We start from the raw sequence: 12,447 nt of genomic DNA, 5'->3' as shown, positions 1-12,447 counted from the left end.
CAAGGAGTTATCAGAGAGTTTATGCACATTTTCTGAGAAGGTCAGAGCTTGAGCCCATTCCAGGGAGTTTATGCAAATTATCTGGGAAGGTAAGAGTTTGGGCCCATTCCAGAGTGACAGCAGAAAGGATTTTACCGTGTTATTCTTAGTATCTGATCTGTCCCAGCATCTGGTACTTTGCACGGTGGGAAGTTTTTTTATTTAAAAAAACAAAAACAAAACCCAGCTAGCCCACATTAATAAATGAATAGGAATAGCGTGCTGTTAAAGCAAATAAGAATTTCCATTGGTTTACATGGGCTCTAGATGGAGACTTCTGCTATGTATGAGCCAAAAATCTCCCATGGATGCTGTCTGGTTGGAGTGAGGGACATGCTACCTTGTTCTTCAAGTTTTTACATTCCCCCCTCAACCCCATTCAAGTTCAGTTTCCTTCCTTTCTTAGTATTATTGTGTTTCAAATAGGGGTGGGAAATTTTAAATGAGAATCTGGAAAAATACTGCTCACTGTAATAAACACCATCTTTTGATTAAATATAACTCTTGCAGGAGTCACCTTAAAAATTGTCAACCTTTATACATTTTACTAATTAGAAACATCCTTAGCAAGTAAATACTAAATGTTCTAGCCTATAGTAAAAATCCATATATTGCCTCCAGTCAAAATTCATTATCCCTCTTTTTCCTCGAATCTTTCACAAAAATATAATCTTAAAAATTAAAATGTCTTTACAATAATGGAAAACCTACTTTTAAAATACCATGTGTTTCTACATTAAGGGGAGAAAGTTCTTCATTTTTTGTTTGTGCAAGTTGAGCATTTCAAGAAGTCATTGGCATCCATTGATAACAACCACATTCTCCATTTTCCCAGAAGAGCCAGGAGCCACTTTTAGCCCTAGTTAACGAAAACGCATGCATAAATCAACCATTCGGGTCGGTCTTCTCCACTCCTTCAGCAGAGGACGTCGGCGCCCGGCTGCCTCGCCCGCTTGCCTGTTTCTAGGCTGCGGGAGGATTAGACACATGCGCACGATTGGTCTCTTTGTGTGCACCAGGAAGGGTTTGGCGTCGATTGATTTACACTTCCTAACGGGGCAAAGACCTGGAACGACCGCGTGTGCTTGGGAATAAAAATGTACTGTAAACAAGGCCGATGAAATAAACAAGTGTCTCGCTCCCACTGGCCTTGCACGTTGGAAGTGTCCCCACCGCCCTTTCCCCGGTGCCCAGCTTGCGAGTGGAGATTTAGAGCCCGGGAATGAGGCGCCGTGTCCTTAGGAATCTCGCGCCCGGAGAGCGCTGAGGGACCGGGAAGCCGGGTGGGGAGCCGGGTGGGGAGCGGGCCCGGGGCGCGCGGCGGCGGAGGCGCTCCCGCCCGCGCGGAGAGGGATGGAGCGCTTCTTGCGAGCGTCTCCGAGCCCAGCCATCCCGCGGACCAGGGGGAGGGAGCGGGGCCGGCGCATCAGCCCGCCCCCCCGGCCCGCCCCCTCCCCCCGCGCCGGGGAGCCGCGGTGGTGCGCTCCGGCCAGCTGTGCGCCGCCGAGCGAGGCGCCAGCCCGTGGGTGCTGCCGGGGGCGGCGGCGCGGTGGGGGCGCCCGCAGCTGGCGGCTGCGCGGGCCGCGGCGCGGGGCTCGCGGCGGGGGGCGAAGGTGAGCGCCGGAACGCGGAGGGCTGGTGTGGCTCACGGCGCCGGGCCCCCTTCCCCGTCCGCGGCGGCCCTGCAGGCGACCCCGCGTCCCCACCGGCGGGAGCTCGGGGAGGAGCGGGCGGCGGCGCTGCTGCTGGCGGCGGCCGGCTGGATGCGAGACCCGCGCAGACCCGGCGGCGGACGGCGGCTCTCGACTCTGGAGAGCGGATCGCGGAGCGCAGGAGCCCGATCGCGCTGGCCATGGCCTCCAACTTTAACGACATAGTCAAGCAGGGCTACGTGAAAATCCGCAGCAGGAAGCTAGGGGTGAGTGGTTCGCTCGGCTTGCTCCTTCCCCTGCGCTCGTTCGGCCCGGCTGGCTGCCTGGGGGGCAGGGAGAGGTGACCCGTGCGGGTACTGGGCAGAGAGGGACCCGGCCCTGTTGCTTGGCCAGGTGGGGGCCCGCACCTGCCGGGGGGGTTCTGCAGACGGACCTGCGGGCTCCGGGAGCGCCTGAGTCCCCATCCTCGAGTGCACCGGGCTGTCTTCGACCGTGCGGGGAAGTCAGTAGACGAAAGGGGTTGTCAGTTCCAACGAGGAACGTGCCTTGGAGGAGGTTTCTGTGCGGTGCTATCCACGATGGTCTGTTCTCAAAAGTGTGCGCCTTTCGGGTGGAACTGCTGTGTGGAGAAGCTCGCGTGTGTTTAGAATCACCATTTTCTGGTCCCCGCTTCCCAAGCTCAATTCGAAATTCCCGTTTTATGCCCTCCCAGCGCCGCGCATCCCTGCCGGCTGTAGCGAGCGAGTTTAGGGCGTCTTCGCCGTGGCGGAGGGCGGCTCCCGCGCCCCGCGAGTGCTCCCCGACCCGGGGACCCGCGCCCGCGTGCAGGCAGGTGTGTGCCCCGCGCCCGCCGGTGGACACTGCTCTGTAACGGCAAAGTTGATGGAGACCTTTCTCTACTTCTTGAGAGATACGCTGCCTGGCTTGGGAGGGAAACAGTGTAGAACCCAAGGGTTCAAAACTATTCTAGTGACCAGACGAGGCGGTAGGAGGGACTCAACGGGAGGCAGCGGGACAGGAGGGGCGGGCACCTGGACGGGAGCGGCCTAGACTTGGGACGCGAGGGGGAGGATGGAGGGACGGGCAGGAGGTCCCCAGGGAGCGCGCGAGGTGGGGTGCCCTGGGAGGCTGACCCGGGTGGGGTGGTCCGGAAGAGCGAGGGGAAACTCGTCTGGGAAAGAAAGTGCCCGTGCTCCGGACTCTGGTTGTGTCTGCCTCACTGTCCTCCAAGTTCCAGTTCTACCAGGCTCCTGCATCCCGGGGCAAAAGAGAAGAACCTTCTCTTGAGCTAGAACCTTCCCTGTGTTCCCTGATGGCTGGAAGAATCCTCCAACTTGGGGAAGGGGAAAAAGAGGGGAGAACTTTTCTAATTTCTGTGTAAAAACGAAAGCAAAAGAAGAGTAGTGTTAGAGAATAGAAGAAAGGTACAGTAGAATCCCTGAAAGAGGGCAGAGCACCAAGCACCAGGAGTCGCTTTGTCGGGAGTTGGCGGCGCCAGGTGTTGGGGACAGGAGGACGGACGGCGAAGGCCGACTTGACTCTTGGTGCTGCCTCTGCTGGGTTTCGCATTAAAGATGCAGACTGTACCCCAAGGACAACAGGGGCCCATTCTGGAACTTCAGCAGTTCTGTAGTAGACTGGGAGGCTGCAAGAGCGAGTGCGACAGCAACGCCCCCCTTCCTCCAGCCTGGAGCCAACGTGCGCTGCCGTGAGCCCCACCAAGGCGAAAGAGAGCAGGCGCCAGAGTCAGATCCTCGGCCAGGTTTCAAGGGCTTTTCTTGGGTAGGAGAAAGCGCCTCATTCTTTCCCAGGGATATAAGGACGAACCCACAGAAAAAGCTGCGGTTCTCCAGGAGTCTGGTTGTTCCTCGCAGCCGGGACGCAATGCTCAAGTCTGTCACCACACAGCTGTCAGCCAAGGGAGGTGCAGAGATGGAGGTGGAAGGGAGTCATCTTCTTAGCTTGACCTTTGAAGCCCTTTGCTTTACGACACGATGCTTGTTTATTTTTCTCGGCCTTTGTTCTTCTTGAAATCGAGATTGTGTGTGATGCTTCACACTATATATAACTAATGAATGAGTTAAGTCCCACACAAGATGTGTGTCTGCGTTCACAGAGTCACCTGCATGTGAAAATGAGACTGAAGAATGTAGCCTGAGTATCCCCTTCCTGCGCACTTGGCCCTGGAGTCTATAGGATTCCCCCCCACCCCATCCAAGCCTGCCAGGATTTCACACAATAAAAACTGAGTATGTAACCCAATTATAACACACGGTCCAAGGAAAGTGCATTGAATGCTTTTTGGGTAACTGGCATTCACGGCGTTTGAAATGTCATCTTGAACACAATTTCTGCCTACCGATGTGTGCAAACGTATATTTACACTTACAAAGCCTCTTTTGCTGTGTTCACTGTTTAGAGCTTTGCCTTTGTAAAGTGCAACCTTCATAGAAAACAATGAAAGTGTGTTTATATAAAAATTAATTGCTTTTATCCTCCATTTCTACCTGAGAAACGTAAACTTCAAAGTTAGATATTGAAACAGTTTTGTTTTAAATTAAATCAAAATACTAAATTCACCTTGACTATTTTGGGAACTTTTTTTTAAGTCAGATGCTTTTCTATTCAGAATATTCTAATATGCAGAAGAGTGAATTTAAATGGCAGAACTTCACATGGCTGGTTCTGTGACCTTACTAAGTTAAGTGAGTCCCATAAGAGAGTAAAACTCTAAGCAAATACTGTGTGCCTTAAAGAGTCATACCCCAAATCATAAAAATTGAAATTATCCAAACATTAATATTTCCTTTGCATAGTTAATAATACTTATTCCTAATTTTATGGACTCGAAAGTATGAACTTTTCCAAGTAACATATTTTTTAACTCTAAGGATAAGATGAGTTCGTATGATTTATGTCCAAAACTAAATTTCAAAATATAAATAATTTTAATTAAACATGCATAGATATTTGATTTATTATGGATAGGACTCATTCTTTCAAAAATCGAAGTCTGTGATATTCTAATGGAGGAAAAAAAGGCCTGGATATGAGGCCAATTGCATCAGAGATAATTACTGACATGAAACATAAGTTATGATGAAATGTTCTAATGTGCACTTTGCTCCTCACAGATTAGTGCAATTTTGAATGAGGGCTGTAAGGCATTTCTTGTCCTCTAGGTAGCAAGTCAGCCCTTTCAGAGGGGCTTCCAGTTTTACGAGGTCAAAAGGGCCCTTGCCCTGTGTCTCACTGGGGAAGCTAGCAACCTTTTGAGTCCAGTCCCTTACCCACTGTTTGGGCAAAGAAGTAAAGTTTAGTAAGCAAGGCATATATAGCAAAATATCCAGTCGGTTTTTGGTTTGCAGCCAAACTAAGAACTCAATCACTGAAAGCATTAATAATCCAACAGTTTATGTATTGACCCTAAAGTTATCAAAAATAGATGCAGCATTGTGGAATGATACCATTATCATCATCATCACCACCATCATCACCATCATCACAGTCATTGTCATCAACATCACTGTACAAATTTTAGACTGCTATACCTTGACTTATTTTAGACACAGACCTCACATCATTTTTTTTCAAGAAATTCATTCAAATACATCAACATGACTATTCACAGACACATTGTATGCAGGCAAAATAGTGTCTTCTACAGACATTTTATATTTCTTACTCAAACTCAGGTGAGAGGTTGGTATTGATATGTGTGGGTTCTGAAGGAGTGTCTCAGGATAGGGTGGTGTGTGTGTGTATGTATATTCAGGTACACACTCAACACGTGATCAAATTATCCTGGAGTGTCCACAGTTTGAGAGGCAGTATACACTGGTGTTTGTGTGTGTATTACAGAGTCATACTGTGTTAAGCCTGAATTATTTATAAGAAATAACCCCTGCATCATTGCTGCTCAGAGTACATCGGACCAGGCATTGTCACTTTGCACCAACTTCGCTGTAGGAGAAGCAGGGAAATGTGGAGGAACAGATTTGGGGTTTTGAAGAGCACTAACTTTATGAGCTGAGCACCTATTGAGAATTTCAGTTTTTGCATATTTTTCTTTTGTTTTAACAACTTATTGTGGATTCACCTACCTCTTGCCCTTTCTCCCTTCTTGATTAAAACCTCAGGACAACTCCATTCCTGGCTTAAGGATAATTGATCTCCTTTCTGTAAACACTGTGAGTTTTCCTTTCCTCTCACAACAGCTTTCCTCAGAATATTTGTTCATGAGACAGATTGATGAAAATTTACCCTTTTATAGAAGCTCACTCATTAAAATAAATACAAATGGCTGGACACGGTGGCTCAAGCCTGTAATCCTAGCATTTTGGGAGGCTGAGGCAACATGGTGAAACCCTGTCTCTACTAAAAATTACAAAAAGTCAGTGGGGTCTGGTGATGTGTACCTGTAGTCCCAGCTACTCAGGAGGCTGAGGCACGAGAATTGCTTGAACCTGGGAGGTGGAAGTTGCTGTGAGCCGAGATCGTGTCTCTGCGTTCCAGCCTGGGTGGCAAAGCGAAACTCTGTCTCAAAATAACTAATACAATAAAATAAATAGAAATGTGCATATGTACATTTGTATATTTTGTCCTTTAGGCCACTTTACAATTTCTTTGGTCTCCAAGTCTGTAAAAACTAGTTTTTAAAGAGAGATTATATCTCATATGGCATGCATTACCAATTTGCCAAGAATTAGATGCATAAATATATTTAAGATAAAACATATAAATAACTTAAGTCATTCTGACCATTTCAAAGTTCTGAAGAACTTTCAGAATCATTACTTCATATATGAATTCCCAATCTATGGATTTACAGTGCAGAAATTATAATGAATATGTTTGAATCTTTACTTGTCTAGAATATTGTGAATCCTGGACATTGTTTTCTGAAATGGATCTGTGATATCTGTGTTTATTTATCATTTGTATAGTTATCATTTCTCATTAAATACTAATTTAGCATGTGACAATTTCAATTATTTGAACTCTCTATTTGATTCTAGATTTTTATTCATGTGACAATTATGCATATTCTTTACACTGTGTGTACATTTGCCACTTATTTCTGTATCTATATATATATTCCTGCAAATAATGCTAGTTCTTAGAATTTTCCAGTAAGAAAAGATCTTAAGTATCTTCTACCCAATTCCTATATTTTACGTTATCTTCAGCTGCCAGTTTGTGTGTATGACATCTGATGTATGCTTAGAAACTACTATCTCTATTGGCAATTTTTTTTCCTTTTAAAAACATGCCTCTATCTGCATATGAACATGTCTGATGTTCTTTGAATTTTTAAAATTAAGCCAAAGACAGTGAAAATTAAGGTAATTTTTACAGTAAAAACCAAATACGGACATTATGGCTGGATTTTGCTATTAAATTATTATGCCCATATAAGGCCTTGGGAGAGGCTGGTAATAAGAGAGAGTTATCAAGATTCACGTCTCAGTTTTTATCTTGATAGATTTACAGATGACTGCTGGCAAGGTGAACTTTAAAAGTGACATTCCTTTTCTTAGAAAACAAAGATAATAATACTTAAAGAGATCTTTCAAATGACTGAAATTAACAGTGAGCAGGGAAGTGCTACAGTGGTCAAGTATCTTTGTACGATCTACATTCCCAGTTTCCTTAAATGTCTTTCAAACATGCACAATAATGGTGAATATTTTGGATCACTATACAATAGAATACAGAATACAAAATTAGTTTAGGCCAGGTGCAGTGGCTCATGCCTGTAATCCCAACACTTTGGGAGGCCGAGGCTGGCAGATCACCTGAGGTCAGGAGTTCGAGAGCAGCCTGGCCAACATTGTGAAACCTCGTCTCTACTGAAAATACAAAAATTAGCGGGGCACGGAGGCCGGCGCCTGTAATTCCAGCTACTCAGGAGGCTGAGGCAGGAGAATTGCTTGAACCCAAGAGGTGGAGGTTGCAGTGACCTGAGATTACGCCACTGCACTCCAGTCTGGGCAACAAGAACGAAACTCCATCTAGAAAAAAAAATAGTTTACTATGAAGCATATATATTTGACATAAATGTCATCGTTTTGAAGTATTTTAATTAGTTAGCATTGCCCTGTTTGGATCATAAACCATGTAGATACTGTTGAGTAGGACAATTCAGTATTTGTATCTTTGGACTGTTTCTATTTATATCAATTTTAGAAACTGTAGAAGATAAAAGACATGCAATACAAACAAAATTACAGTTATCTGTAGTCCCACCATTTACAGATAATCTCTAGATTTCACACATTTTTAAGTGCAGTGCTGGTTTTGAGGAAGACATAATTTCTATCAAATAAGATCAAATAATTAAAAGGGACCATACTATAATTTCTTTAGCCTCAGTTTTATTGCTTGTGCCTCACTTTAGTCACAGTATTTTCTGTTTTTCTTCAAGGTCTTGTAACTTTGTCCACAGAGCCCACAAATTGTAGATAGGGAACATTTTCATTAACTTTCTACATAAATCCTCATTAGATTTATTTTAAGATACAGAGTAGTATTATCCTCTAAGTAATTCATTTTTATATTGTTACATTATTACTCAATGAGAAAATGAGAATATTGCACCTGTCAGTCAAACTGGATAGAATAAGAAATGATATTTTGCTATAAGCAAGAGCAGAAATTAATAAAACTACTGTTTGCATGGTATTTGCAATGATTAGTGATGGTTGTAACCTTTCAACATGGGCAAAATATTTTGTCTGCCATTTTCCTGAATTATTTGCAACAATTCTTGTTTAATTTTTATTTTTGGCTTAACAGTAAAATTACTGGGAGCAAAGACATATTAATGCTTAGTTTGAGACTTCATAATGGTAACATAATCTCACTACATTTTGTATGTATTGTGCATTTTACAGCTTGTAAAGACTTATCACACATATTATATAATTCTTACGGTAGGATTTTAAATGTATATTCTATTTTTAACCCCCATTCTGTACATAAACTAGAATGCAAAAGGAAAATCAGCTGGAGTTACTGAGATACAGCTTGGGTTTGTGTGTTTGTATATACAAACCTAGGTTTATAGCTTCAAGTTCAGTATAATAGCTACTATACAACAGCTACCACTTTGGAGTATATATAGACAAGTTCAACACAGTCATGTGTACCCTTCAAAGTCAACGTGCTTTCTTTGGTATCTTGGTGTAAAGCTGATATGATCATTCACTTTACTCAATGCTAAGTTATTAAGATTGCAGATAAAAATGCTATTTAGTGAAATAATTTATGTCACAATAAGTAAGTACTAAGTAGATACTTGTCCAGGCCACACTGAATTGATACAATTTCATTTTCATTGATACCAAACACAAATTCACTAACCTCTCCTTTTAGAAAAAAAAATAGAGCACCTTTCAAAATTTAGCTGACAGTGTCTGGGTAGGACTTTAAAAGTTATTTAAATAGTTAAATATATTTATTTTAGCATTACCTTTATTTATGGAAGATTATATTTTATTTAACATAGCTTTATAAAAGATTATGTTTAAATCAGCTTACTGAAAGGTGAGTTCATTTAAAGAAAACCTAAATATAAAAACTATGCAGATTAATGGGGATCCGACAAATCAAAAGGTAGTATGTGGTGACATAGTCATGCACCATATAGTATGACAGCGTTAGCTAAATGCCCAAGCATTGACAGTACTCCACCACAGCATGATCTCAACTCAAGAGGCTGGATTATTTTGTTTGTTTATTTTTGTTGCTTGTTGCTTTAAAGGGGCTTAAATCAAAATAGATGTATTTAAATTATGTTCCTTTATTTAACAACTATTAATTTTTTAAGCTGCCTGTATGCTAATCTCTTATTCAAATGTGTACATTTATATATAAAATGTATTACATGTTGATATGCTTTGGCTGTGTCCCAGCCAAAATCTCGTCTTGAATTGTAGCTCCCATAATCCCCACGTGCCATGGGAGGGACCTGGTGGGAGGTCATTGAATCATGGGAGTGGTTTCTCCCATGCTGTTCTTGAGATAGTGAGTCCTCACAAGATCTGATGGTTTTATAAGGGGCTTCCCCCTTCACTGGGTACTCATTCTCTTTCCTGCCGCCCTGTGAAGAGGTGCCTTCCACCATGATTGTAGGTTCCCTGAGGCCTCCCCAGCCGTGCAGAACTGTGAGTCAATTAAACCTCTGTCCTTTATAAATTACCCAGTCTCTGGTATGTTCTTACAGTAGCATGAGAATAGACTAATACACATGTAGAAACGTGTGTAGTACTTTTTTCCTAATGATTTTTCCATTGTAAATATGGAATTGCTTTTTTCTGATTACTCACTACCCTTTAGCATGTTTATGTCTGTATGTATATATGTACACACATATATACATATATAATGTGTTATATATTGAATATGTATATATTCAGTAGAATATGTATGTATTTCCAAATGGCATGTTACTACCCATACATATGGAATTGCTATCTTTCCTGAGCAGATAATTATCTATATTACCTATCCCTTTATCTATATCTATATTATCTATATTACCTATCCCTTTATTAAAAAAAAAATCACTCTCAATGACAACTGCATATAGGAGTGACCTGCAGAGCTTGATCCTTCGGCCTGGGCTCTCCTCACTGAATTGGCCGGCCTGGAGTTGAGTGTGGGTTTGCCTTAAAGTTCCCTCAAGTGTTTTTAATGTGACACCAGAGTTGATAATTGTTGCCATAAAATGATAATTTTTTTAGGAAATAGAGAAAATATGTAACACGTTAGACTCCTCTAAACTGCTAACTACACTGTTGTTCGTGCAAAGACCTCTGAAATACAAAGTTAATTATCTATTAAATCTTTTATGTAACCCTCATTTCCTGACAGTCTATAATGCTTTATAATGTGAACACAGAAGGAATACAACAAAAAATTTCCTTGACATACAGAAATTCACTTCATAAACAATGCAGTGAATTTGAGTTAATCCTTTCTGAGGACTTCTGGATCATGCTTTCCAGGCTGTCTTGATACATGACTGATGCTTCTACCAGCAATGTGGATGCTCTTAAAAGATTTCAATTGTCTAATTTGTGTATTCTCATCTAAGTAATTAAGATACCACGGCTATTTAAATTGTACTTAATTTAAGACTCACTGAGTTCTGAACAATGCAATCATGATTTTCCCAATGGGAGATTCAGTGAATGAGACTATATTTTAAAAAACCAGTAGCTCAGAGTCAGTTTTGTATTCTTCATAAACGTGGGCTCATGGCTGTGAAAGACAGCTGCTACCTTGCAACACCTTGCTCCTGGTATCTATGAGGTTTATGTTTTATGTTCTTTTCTTTTGTCCTTGTTTCCTACTTGAAGAGATAGGGCATAGCCGAATGGATGGGGAGAGAGAAAATTGAAGCAGTATATAGCCCATACCTCTCGAGTCCAAGCAGATAGTAGGTACCCTTGTGGTTTTTAGAGAAGGTGACCAGAAAGCTGACAAGTCGTGAATTAAGAAGGGTTTGTTAAAAGTTCTATGCATAAGACACAACATATCCAGGTAACAATATGTGTCTAGATGAGATGAGTGTGGAGTAATGAGAAAAGATCCAGAATAAGAGTGCTTGTAGAGTTCTAAGAAGCTGGGAAATTGCTGATGGGTTTTACAAGAGGGGTTAAATGTTCATTGTCAAATTAACAAAACCCCTGAGGCTGGGGCATAGAATAGATTGTAGTGAAATAGGACTGTTGGCAAGGAGCCAACCAGAAGTGAGTTTCAGTATCTAGGAAAGGTACTGGGTGATTCTACAGGCTAGCCAGGTTGGAGAACCATTGCCACAGAAGTATTTTGTTTTTCTAGCTCTTGGGAAAAAGGAATCTTTCACCTACCATTGTTTGCATTGAGAATCCATCTGGCAGTCTTATTTTTGCCTTTTGAAAATGATTAGTCTCTTTTCTTCTGTCTGCTTTTAATATGTTCTTTATCTTTGGTTTTCAGGAGTTTTGTTATGACATGTAGAAATATAGTTTTCATTCCGTTCATCTTTCTTGAGGTTTATAGGGCTTCTTGATTCTATGGCTTGATATCATTCATCAGTTTTGAAACATTCTCCACCATTACCTCTTCAAGTATCAATTCTGTCCATTCTTTCTCTTTGTCCTTACTCATATGTAAGAAAGCAGAGATATGGCAAGTAATTACTACCATATCTCAAAGTGTCTTTATGCTTTTACTCTTTCATCTGTTTCCCTCTCAAATCTTCAAGATAAATAATTGTTCTTGCATTTCTTTCAGTTTGCTAATTTTCTATTCAGCTGCAAATAATCTACTGTTAAAACTATTCATTGCTATCCATTTTGATGTTTTTATTTTCATGTCTGGAATTCTCATTTGGTTCATTTAAAAATTATTATAAGAATAAATTATCAATTTTATCTTTGGTAGTTTTTGATGCCTTCAAATATCCATACTTTTTGTGTATGTGCAGCATTTGTGATCATGAGCATGCGGGCTTTCTTGAATTACAGAAATGGAACTTTCTCACTGGTTAATTGCTGTTTGTGGAGGTAGAGGTCATGTGATCCTCCAGAACTCCGCTGAGAGACAGGAGAGCTGGCTATGGCGTTTCCGTCATTGTGAGACCCTCTACCTGTGATGATTTTGACTTGGAATATTCTCAAAACAAGTTGTCTACCTCCATGGTAGCACTATGGCTTGTCATAACGATGGTGAAGAAAAATAATTATTTTACTTTTGAGGGTTATTT

At 41.9% G+C, this 12,447-nt stretch overlaps 1 protein-coding gene across 1 annotated transcript in view; it reads left to right on the top strand.

The window, feature by feature from the left end:
* Positions 1–1,534: 1,534 nt before the first annotated feature.
* The window catches only part of DOK6 (docking protein 6), a 437,100-nt gene continuing 426,187 nt past the window's right edge, over positions 1,535–12,447 (top strand). The window contains exon 1 of the mRNA XM_050767818.1: positions 1,535–1,957. Within this exon, the coding sequence (XP_050623775.1) occupies positions 1,892–1,957 (66 nt within the window). The 5' untranslated portion in view covers positions 1,535–1,891. The remainder of the gene's footprint in view (positions 1,958–12,447) is intronic.

The sequence above is a fragment of the Macaca thibetana genome, chromosome 18, assembly GCF_024542745.1.
Source record: "Macaca thibetana thibetana isolate TM-01 chromosome 18, ASM2454274v1, whole genome shotgun sequence".
Taxonomy (NCBI): domain Eukaryota; kingdom Metazoa; phylum Chordata; class Mammalia; order Primates; family Cercopithecidae; genus Macaca; species Macaca thibetana.
Note: the sequence above shows the minus strand (reverse complement) of the source record. Positions and strands in the feature narration are given on the sequence as shown.